This window comes from Hypanus sabinus, unplaced genomic scaffold (assembly GCF_030144855.1).
Source record: "Hypanus sabinus isolate sHypSab1 unplaced genomic scaffold, sHypSab1.hap1 scaffold_221, whole genome shotgun sequence".
In the NCBI taxonomy this organism is placed as follows: domain Eukaryota; kingdom Metazoa; phylum Chordata; class Chondrichthyes; order Myliobatiformes; family Dasyatidae; genus Hypanus; species Hypanus sabinus.
In genome coordinates, this window is record NW_026780320.1 from 334,163 (window position 1) to 345,000 (window position 10,838).

At 54.2% G+C, this 10,838-nt stretch overlaps 1 protein-coding gene across 1 annotated transcript; it reads left to right on the forward strand.

Moving 5' to 3' along the window:
- The first annotated feature begins 652 nt into the window (after positions 1–652).
- Positions 653–2,303, forward strand: LOC132387801 (uncharacterized). Its single transcript, XM_059960180.1, has one exon. The coding sequence runs from the start codon at positions 948–950 to the stop codon at positions 2,082–2,084; it is 1,137 nt and encodes a 378-aa protein (XP_059816163.1). The 5' UTR covers positions 653–947; the 3' UTR covers positions 2,085–2,303.
- Positions 2,304–10,838: the final 8,535 nt, after the last annotated feature.

Consider the following 10,838-nt stretch of genomic DNA (forward strand, 5'->3'; position numbering starts at 1 on the left):
CAACTAATTCGGGCCCCGGTATTAACACTGCCAGCACTGGAAAAGCCCTTTCAGCTGTATGCAACAAACAATGAAGGAACTGCGTTAGGAGTACTAACCCAAGAAAGCGGCAACCTGTGGCCTTTTTATCAAAAATGTTAGACCCGGTATCCCGGGGATGGCCGACGTGCATACAAGCCGTAGCGGCAGCAGCCGTACTAGTAGAAGAAGCACGGAAATTAACCTTTGGGGGAAGAATGACGGTGTATACCCCGCACTCCGTTAGCACCCTCTTAGCCCAAAACGCTCAGCGGTGGTTGACGGACTCTCGCATACTGAAATACGAAACCATTCTGATGGTCGGGGATGATTTAAGCTTTGAAAAGAACAGTAGTTGTAACCCGACACAGTTCTTATACGGGGAATCAACAGGGGAGGAAACCGAGCATAACTGCGTGGAGCTAACAGACCTTCAGACAAAAAGTAGGGAAGATCTACAAGAAGTTCCCCTAATTGACAAAACTAATGATGGAAACCAAGCTACCCTGGACCAAGTGTCTACCCCTGGCCCTACTAAGAATCCGCACGGCTCCTCGAAAAGATATAGGAGTATCCCCTTATGAAATGTTGTTTGGCCTTCCATATTGGAACAAGGTGGAGGGCTATCCTTCCCTGCAAGGGGGAGATTTCTTTGTAAGGGACTATTTACAGGCACTGTCTCGTTCTTTTGCAGAATTGCGCAGGAAGGGGTTACTCGCACAAACCCCACCTCTGGACTTCGCTCTCCACCGAACTCAGCCCGGTGACTGGGTCCTGATTAAGACTTGGAAGCCAGAGAAGTTACAGCCGCAGTGGGAAGCCCCATTCCAGGTGCTACTGACCACCGAAGCCGCAGTAAGGACAAAAGAAAAAGGGTGGACCCACGCCGCGAGAATCAAGGGACCCGTAAAGCCCGAAGAAGGTGCAGAATGGACTTGCGTCCAGGGAGAAGACCCGATGGTGCTAAAGCTCAAAAGACGGACAGAATGAACTTTGGGACTGTAATGTATATACTGCTATTGTTGAGAAGCGCTGAAGGGGGATGTGATAAGTGCAGGACGACGGTAAGGGTGGGCATGACGGTTTTTCCAGGGTCCTTTGTATCACACTCTCATGTAAACGAGAAATGTTATGACTACAACAAAAAGGAGGAATGCCTGGAAAACGGAAGGCGATATTATCAAGTAAGAAATAAGGGATATGTGTGGGGGTTTGGGGGCCAAGGATTAGGGGTATATGGGAGTGTTACCACTTGTCCTCCCAAGGATAAATGGCTATGCATTAACAAGGGAGGACAGTGGGATATTCCCTCGATATTGGTAGACGATTATGTGGATAAAGTTAAGGAAACTATAATCCAGAATGAGAAAAAGAAAATAGCTGAGGAAACTCAACACAGACAAAAAGCTGCAGTCTCCACAGACCCATCGATATACCAAGAAATAGAAAGGGAGATTACGCGACCAGACGTAAAAGAAAACCTCTTTATAGATCTGGCAACTCGGGTAGCAGGCAGTCTAAATATTAGCAACTGTTGGGTCTGTGGAGGGCCACACATGAGTGAACAATGGCCTTGGCGGGGTGAAAGCCTAAATACATGGGAATTAATTCAGCGGAACTGGACGGTGGTTAAGGATAGAAGGAAGCAGGGGTGGGAACTAACGAATCTCCCCGAAGGACAAATATGTGTTGCGCGGGACGGGGAAATAAAAGTAGGAAAAAGCCCCTGTCAGAGCATTAAGTATAAAGAGCAGAGCGGAAACATTACCTGGTGGCCAGAGGAACCGAAATGGTATATTACCATAGAACCAAAAGGAAACTGTACGCCCCTCGGGAATACCCCCGAAGTATGGAATTGTACTGGAACGGACCCATACCACGGAATTCCCGGGGTGAGCGAGGTTTGGGACAAAGGACAGCGTGTTGCCCCAGAGGGATTGTTTTGGATTTGCGGAGGTAGGGCATACACACGCCTGTTGCCCAACTGGGGGGAGTGTGTTTCCTGGGAATTATCCGGCCTGAATTCTTCCTGTTGCCCGAGGAGGATGACAAAGCATTGGGGGTAAAGGTATTTGATTCCCTACGAAGAAGTAGGCGAGAGTTGCAGGTTGGAGACTGGGGAGATAGCTGGCCACCCGCCCGGATTATTGAGTATTATGGACCAGCGACCTGGGCTCAGGATGGGTCTTGGGGATATAGGACGCCCATATACATGCTAAACCGAATAATCAGACTACAGGCGGTGGTAGAAGTAATTACAAATCAGACTGCATTGGCCCTGGAACTACTAGCAAAGCAACAAAATCAGATGCACACTGCTATTTATCAGAACCGCTTGGCATTAGATTATTTGCTTGCGGCTGAAGGAGGAGTATGTGGAAAGTTTAATCGAACCAACTGCTGCTTAAAGATAGATGACAACGGAAAGGTGGTTCAAAAAATATCAGATAAAATAAGGAAACTGGCCCACGTGCCGGTACAGACCTGGAAGCCGCTGGGGTATTGGGACTGGCTGGACGGATGGTTGAAAGGAGGCTGGTGGCGAACCGCTTTAGGGGTTATAGGAGGGGGATTGATGGTCCTCCTTCTGCTACCATGTCTGACCCCTGCTTGCGGGAGCTAGTAGCTCGGGTGGCAAGACAAGTCATGCAACTAGGGGCCCCAGCTGATCCTGTTCAGGTACTCCTACAAAGGGAAATAGAGCTAGAGGAAGAAGCCTATGTAAACCCGTGGCAAAAGCCCAACTGATAGCACATTCTAAAAAGAAAAAGGGTGGATTGAGAGAAATGATTCTTAAGGAGTCCATTTAGAATGTGCTGACACAGAAAGAACGTTGCAGGGCAACGTATAAACCAAATTGCAAAATCAGGATGAAACAATAGCTTGCTGATTAAAGAAGCGATACGGGGAACGGGAAGACATGCTTAACGGTTGAACAATAACGGTGTTAATGCGCTGAGGCTGATAAGTGGGCCAAAGGGTTATCACATTTGTAATTTTGTAATGAGATTAAGGAAGAATGTCTGCACCTCACATGGGTGCAACTCACAAAGTCGTAAACAAGTAGAGTATAAAAAACTGTGCAAAGTGTAATTCGGCACTCAATCTAGCAGGAGCTGGTTGGGTCCGACTCTGCAGACTCGAAAAATAAAGTTTACCGTTCTGCAGATTGCTGAGACTCAGTGTGTTTCTGACACATATATACATGTGGGTTTTGGTGAGGAGGGTGAGGGGTTTGGGAGGAAGAGGAGTGACGGGACGAGGAGTGGACTGAAGAGAAGTCACTGACTCAATAGGGGACGGAGGCAAAGGGGCGAAAGTCCCTGACACAAACTGGTGGCCGACATGGAGAAGATAGAGACGGGGTGAGGAGGAGAGAAACAACAGGAAGGGAGCGGGAGTGATGGGACGGGGAGGGAGGGGATGCAATGGGACGGGAGGGAGTGGTCTGATTGGACAGGGTGGGGAGTGACGTTTTCAATAGTAGAGGATCAATGGGTGGTGACCATTTCCTTCACAAATAAGACGAACTGCAAGAAAGGGGCTTGTTCGGAGACAAGGGGGAGCGGGGGGGGGGGTCTGATTGGACAGGGTGGGGAGTGACGTTTTCAATAGTGGAGGATCAATGGGTGGTGAAGGGAGGGGGCGTGTTCGGAGACAAGGGGGAGCGGGGGGAGTGTTCTGATTGGACAGTATGGGGAGTGACGTTTACAATAGTAGAGGATCAATGGGTGGTGACATTAATCGGACGGGAGGGAGTGCTCTGATTGGACAGTGTGGGGAGTGACGTTTTCAATAGTGGAGGATCAGTGGGTGGTGACCATTTCCTTCACAAATAAGACGAACTGCAAGAAAGGGGGCGTGTTCGGAGACAAGTGGGAGCGGGGGGAGTGGTCTGATTGGACAGGGTGGGGAGTGACGTTTTCAATAGTGGAGGATCAATGGGTGGTGACCATTTCCTTCACAAATAAGACGAACTGCAAGAAAGGGGGCGTGTTCGGAGACAAGGGGGAGCGGGGGGAGTGGTCTGATTGGACAGGGTGGGGAGTGACGTTTTCAATAGTGGAGGATCAATGGGTGGTGACCATTTCCTTCACAAATAAGACGAACTGCAAGAAAGGGGGCGTGTTCGAAGGGGGAGCGGGGGGAGTGGTCTGATTGGACAGGGTGGGGAGTGACGTTTTCAATAGTGGAGGATCAATGGGTGGTGAAGGGAGGGGGCGTGTTCGGAGACAAGGGGGAGCGGGGGGAGTGTTCTGATTGGACAGTATGGGGAGTGACGTTTACAATAGTGGAGGATCAATGGGTGGTGACATTAATCGGACGGGAGGGAGTGCTCTGATTGGACAGTGTGGGGAGTGACGTTTTCAATAGTGGAGGATCAGTGGGTGGTGACCATTTCCTTCACAAATAAGACGAACTGCAAGAAAGGGGGCGTGTTCGGAGACAAGTGGGAGCGGGGGGAGTGGTCTGATTGGACAGGGTGGGGAGTGACGTTTTCAATAGTGGAGGATCAATGGGTGGTGACCATTTCCTTCACAAATAAGACGAACTGCAAGAAAGGGGGCGTGTTCGGAGACAAGGGGGAGCGGGGGGAGTGGTCTGATTGGACAGGGTGGGGAGTGACGTTTTCAATAGTGGAGGATCAATGGGTGGTGACCATTTCCTTCACAAATAAGACGAACTGCAAGAAAGGGGGCGTGTTCGAAGGGGGAGCGGGGGGAGTGGTCTGATTGGACAGGGTGGGGAGTGACGTTTTCAATAGTGGAGGATCAATGGGTGGTGACCATTGCCTTCACAAGTAAGACGAACTGCAAGAAAGGGGGCGTGTTCGGAGACAAGGGGGAGCGGGGGAGAGTGGTCGGGGAGGCGGCCAGGGCTGACGAGACGGAGAGTTGAGTGTCCCAACAGAGGAAGAGAGGAGCGACTCACTCAACGACGGAGGGAAGGGAGTGGATGAGGGAGAACAATTTCCCATCAGAAAATGTTCACCACTCAGGATGTGGTGGATGACGGGAGAAAGGGCAAGGGGCCAGAGAGGGGAAGGTGTCAGGAGTGACGGGGTAACAGAGAGAGAGAAAGAGGGCGATGAGGAGAGGTGAAGACTGGCATCGCAAAATGGCAGCCCCAACCAGCGTACGATGCAGAGCATCGAGATGGCGGGGGGAGGAGAGCGAGGGGAGGGAGGGAAGGGGTTTGCGAATGGTAGGATGGGAAGGAGGGTGACAAGATGGTGAGTGTGAGGGAGTGGGAAGGAGGGTCTGACCCTGTCACACAATGGCTGTCGGCAGAAGGTTAAATGGAGAGTCAGGAGATCGGGCACCGAGGGGAAGGAGAGGAGGGATGAGGAGATGAGATTGAATAAACAGGGAGGGAAGTGAGTGGAAGGTGAGGAAAAGGGTTTGCCCCATTCTATGATGCGGGGAGAGCTGTTGTCAATGGTAACCATCAAAAATGGCCGCCTGCCAGGGTGGGATGGGCGGTGATAGCGAGGGGTCAGAGATCGGAGTGTTTCAGGAGTGACGGGAGCCAAGGGTGGGAGAGGGAGGCTTGTAACAAGGGAGATGGAACTGGGGGGTTCCCACGGGGGAGGAATGTGACTCCGGGAAGAGGCTAGCACCGTTACCCTCCTCTCCCCTCCTCAGTCTTGAAAGTCCTGCTTTGACTTTTCTTTCGGGCTGAGCCTCAGATCGCTCGGCCCGAATCGTTCAGGCTGTCCCGTGGAGTAGGGGGACATGTCGTCACTGGGGCCCGTCAAAGGGAGGAGTGGGCGCCGGCTTGCGGGAGAAGACGGAGGCGAGGTCCGGCGGTGCGGTCTGGTTGGCGTGGATCACCACCATTTTCTGCAGGGTGGGGGAGAGGGAGGGGTCAGATTGAGGATGGGAGGGGAAATAAGAGAAGGTGAGGAGAGATGAGACCCACTACCCACCCTCAGCCTCTCTCTCCCACAGTCCCCTCTCTCCATCTCGTCCCCCACCTCTCTTTCCCCACCCTATCCTCCTCTCTCCACCCCTCTCCCCACCCTATCCTCCTCTCTGCTCCCCTCTCCCCACCCTATCCTCCCCTCTCCACCCCTCTCCCCACCATCCTCCTCTCTGCTCCCCTCTCCCCACCCTATCCTCCTTTCTCCACCCCCTCCCCATCCTATCCCCTCTCCACACCTCTTCCCACCCTATCCTCCTCTCCACACCCTACCCTCCTCTCTCCTCCCCTCTCCGCACCCTATCCTCCTCTCTCCACCACTCTCCCCATCGTATCCTCCTCTCTCCACCCCTCTCCACCCTATCCTCCTCTCTCCACCATATCCTTCTCTCTCCACCCCTCTCCGCACCCTTCCACCCCCTCCCACCCTATCTATCCACTCTATCCTCCTCTCTTCACCCCTCCCAACCATCCTCCTCTCTCCTCCCCCTCCACCCTATCCTCCTCTCTCCACCCCTCTACGCACCCTATCCTCCTGCCTCCACCCCTCTCCGCACTCTATCTCCACCCCCTCCCACCCTCTCCACATCCTACCCTCCTCTCTCCTCCCCTCTCCGCACCCTATCCTCCTCTCTCCACCCTATCCTCCTCTCTCCACCACTCTCCCCATCGTATCCACCTCTCTCCACCCCTCTCCACCCTATCCTCCTCTCTCCACCATATCCTCCTCTCTCCACCCCTCTCCGCACCCTTCCACCCCCTCCCACCCTATCTATACACTCTATCCTCCTCTCTTCACCCCTCCCAACCATCCTCCTCTCTCCTCCCCCTCCACCCTATCCTCCTCTCTCCACCCCTCTACGCACCCTATCCTCCTGCCTCCACCCCTCTCCGCACCCTATCCCCACCCCCTCCCACCCTATCCTCAATCCACCCTATCCTCCTCTCTCCACCCCTCTCTCCACGCCGCTTCCCACCCTATCCTCCTCTCCCCATCCTACCCTCCTCTCGCCACCCTATCCCCCTCTCTCCACCCCTCCCCCACCCTATCCTCCACCCCTCTCCCCACCCTATCCTCCTCTCTCCACCCCCTCCCCACCCTATCCTCCTCTCTCCTCCCCTCTCAGCACCCTATCCTCCTCTCTCCACCCTATCCTCCTCTCTCCACCATATCCTCCTCTCTCCACCCCTCTCCGCACCCTTCCACCCCCTCCCACCCTATCTATCCACTCTATACTCCTCTCTTCACCCTATCCTCCTCTCTCCACCCCTCTACGCACCCTATCCTCCTCTCCACCCCTCTCCGCACCCTCTCCACCCCCTCCCACCCTATCCTCAATCCACCCTATCCTCCTCTCTCCACCCCTCTTCCCACCCTATCCTCCTCTCTCCACCCCTCTCCCCACCCTATCCTCTCTCCACCCCGCTTCCCACCCTATCCTCCTCTCCCCACCCTACCCTCCTCTCGCCACCCTATCCTCCTCTCTCCACCCCTCCCCATCCTATCCTCCTCTCTCCTCCCCGCTCTCCACCCTATCCTCCTCTTTCCACCCCTCCCCACCCTATTCTCCTCTCTCCACCCTATCCTCCTCTCTCCACCCCTCTCCGCACCCTCTTATTTCTTTTCTGCCTCCATCTCTCTCTACCCCTTCCGCTCTCTTGCTCCCTCCACACGGTGTTCACCTCCCCCACCTCTTGTACCCATGCCCCATTCCTCGCCGCCCACACACACAACCCCCGTGCACAGGAAGATCCCACTCACCACCGGAGGCTGTGCGGCGCAGCACTCGAGGTCCCTGCAGTTGGCGATGGCCGTGAGGACGGACATCACCAGCGAGACCAGGCAATTGACCAGCAAGTTCACCGTGATCCCGCTGACAAACCTCTGCGAGATTCGGGGTTTGCCGGAGGGAGCATGGGAGGGGGGAGAGAGCCAGGCGGAAAGAGAGGAGAGGAGAGGGGGAGAGAGAGAAAAAATGGGGTGAGAAGTGAGAGACAGAGAGAGACAGGGAGGAAGGGGCATGGGTGGAGATGGCCGGGGAAGAGAGAGGGGAGAGTGAGAGTGGATATTGGGGTAGGCGGAGGTGGGGAGAACCAGACCGGGAGGAAGAGCGGGGGGCAATGGGTGAGGAAGAGTGAAGGTGGGTGGGAGAGAGATGGGGGTAGGGAAGGGGGAGAAAGAAGAGAGGTGGCAAAGGACAGTTGATAGAGGGAGAGGCATGAGAATCAGATGGGGGAGAGTGATGAGAGAGGTCGGACAGGGAGGGGAGAGAAAGGTGGAAAACAGAGGAGGGGGGCAGAGACACAGAGGGTGAGACATGGACAGGGTGAGAGACGGAGAGGTGAGAGAGAGAGGGGCGAAAGAGAAGGATGTGCATGGGTGGAGATGGCCGGGGAAGAGAGAGGCGTGAGTGAGAGTGGGTATTGGGGTAGGCGGAGGTGGGGAGACCCAGACCAGGAGGAAGAGAAGGGGGGCAATGTGTGAGGAAAAGAGGGGGTGGGTGAGAGAGAGATGGGGGTAGGGAAGGGGGATAAAGTAGAGAGGTGGCAGTTGATAGAGGGAGAGACATGAGAGTCAAATGGGGAGAGAGATGAGAGAGGTCGGACAGGGAGGGGAGAGAAAGGTGGAAAACAGAGGAGGGGGGCAGAGACACAGAGGGTGAGACATGGACAGGGTGAGAGACGGAGAGGTGAGAGAGAGAGGGGCGAAAGAGAAGGATGTGCATGGGTGGAGATGGCCGGGGAAGAGAGAGGCGTGAGTGAGAGTGGGTATTGGGGTAGGCGGAGGTGGGGAGACCCAGACCAGGAGGAAGAGAAGGGGGGCAATGTGTGAGGAAAAGAGGGGGTGGGTGAGAGAGAGATGGGGGTAGGGAAGGGGGATAAAGTAGAGAGGTGGCAGTTGACAGAGGGAGAGACATGAGAGTCAAATGCGGAGAGAGATGAGAGAGGTCGGACAGGGAGGGGAGAGAAAGGTGGAAAACAGAGGGGGGGCAGAGACACAGAGGGTGAGACATGGACTGGGTGAGAGACGGAGAGGGGTGAAAGAGGCAGAACTTTAGCCTTCGATTGAAGGAACGCGCCATGTTTTGGTTTTTAACCATATAACCATTACAGCACGGAAACAGGCCATCTCGGCCCTTCTAGTCCGTGCCGAACGCTTACTCTCACCTCCTCCCACCGACCCGCACACAGCCCATAACCCTCCATTCCTTTCCTGTCTATATACCTATCCAGCAGTTTTTAAATGACAAAATCGAACCTGCCTCTACCACTTCTACTGGAAGCTCGTTCCACACAGCTACCACTCTCTGAGTAAAGAAATTCCCCCTCGTGTTACCCTTAAACTTTTGCTCCCAACTCTCAACTCATGTCCTCTTGTTTGAATCTCCCCTACTCTCAATGGAAAAAGCCGATCCATGTCAACTCTATCTATCCCCCTCATAATTTTAAATACCTCAACCTTCTACGCTCCAAAGAATAAAGACCTAACTTGTTCAACCTTTCCCTGTAACTTAGGTGCTGAAACCCAAGTAACATTCTAGTAAATCTCCTCTGTACTCTCTCTCTATTTTGTTGACATCTTTCCTATAATTCGGTGACCAGAACTGTACACAATACTCCAAATTCGGCCTCACCAATGTCTTGTACAATTTTAATATTACATCCCAACTCCTATACTCAGTGCTTTGATTTATAAAGGCCAGGATACCAAAAGCTTTCTTCACCACCCTGTCCACATGAGATTCCACCTTCAGGGAACTATGCACCATTATTCCTAGATTCCTAGATTATCCTGGATTTATGGTTCCCTGGAAGCGGGGTCACAGTCAGACGGGGCGGTAAGGCGGACAGGGCGCCGTGTACCGGAGGCGGGAGCTCACGAGGCTTTACGAGGGTGTTACGGGGACTCGAGGGGCTGAGTTACGGAGAGAGGTCGGGCTGGTGGGGACTTCATTCCCTGGAGCGCAGGGGGGACCTTACTGAGGTGTGAAAACCACGAGGGGAATAGATGGGTGAATGTGCACAGACTGTTCCCCAGGGTCGGGGAATCTTGAACCAGAGGGCACAGGTTTTAGAGATTTAATAGGGACCCGAGGGGAAGGTTTTTCACCCAGAGGGTGGTCCGTCTGTGGAAGGAGCTGCCGGAGGAAGTCGTCGCGGCAGGTACATTAACAACACTGGGACAGGGACACGGATAGGAAAGGTTTAGAAGGATACGGGTGGTCCGTCTGTGGAAGGAGCTGCCGGAGGAAGTGGTCGGGGCAGGTACATTAACGACACTCGGACAGGGACACGGATAGGAAAGGTTTAGAGGGATACGGGTGGTCCGTCTGTGGAAGGAGCTGCCGGAGGAAGTGGTCGAGGCAGGTACATTAACGACACTCGGACAGGGACACGGATAGGAAAGGTTTAGAGGGATACGGGTGGTCCGTCTGTGGAAGGAGCTGCCGGAGGGAGTGGTCGAGGCAGGTACATTAACGACACTCGGACAGGGACACGGATAGGAAAGGTTCAGACGGATACGGGTGGTCCGTCTGTGGAAGGAGCTGCCGGAGGAAGTGGTCGAGACAGGTACATTAACAACACTCGGACAGGGACACGGATAGGAAAGGTTTAGAGGGATACGGGTGGTCCGTCTGTGGAAGGAGCTGCCGGAGGAAGTGGTCGAGGCAGGTACATTAACGACACTCGGACAGGGACACGGATAGGAAAGGTTCAGAGGGATACGGGTGGTCCGTCTGTGGAAGGAGCTGCAGGAGGAAGTGGTCGAGGCGGGTACATTAACGACACTCGGACAGGGACACGGATAGGAAAGGTTTAGAGGGATATTGGTGGTCCGTCTGTGGAAGGAGCTGCCGGAGGAAGTGGTCGAGGGAGGGAGGGGGAGGAGAGGAGAG

Excerpts from the sequence above, each read along its gene's own strand:
- LOC132387801 (XM_059960180.1), top strand. The coding sequence starts at position 948 with ATGGACTTGCGTCCAGGGAGAAGACCCGATGGTGCTAAAGCTCAAAAG.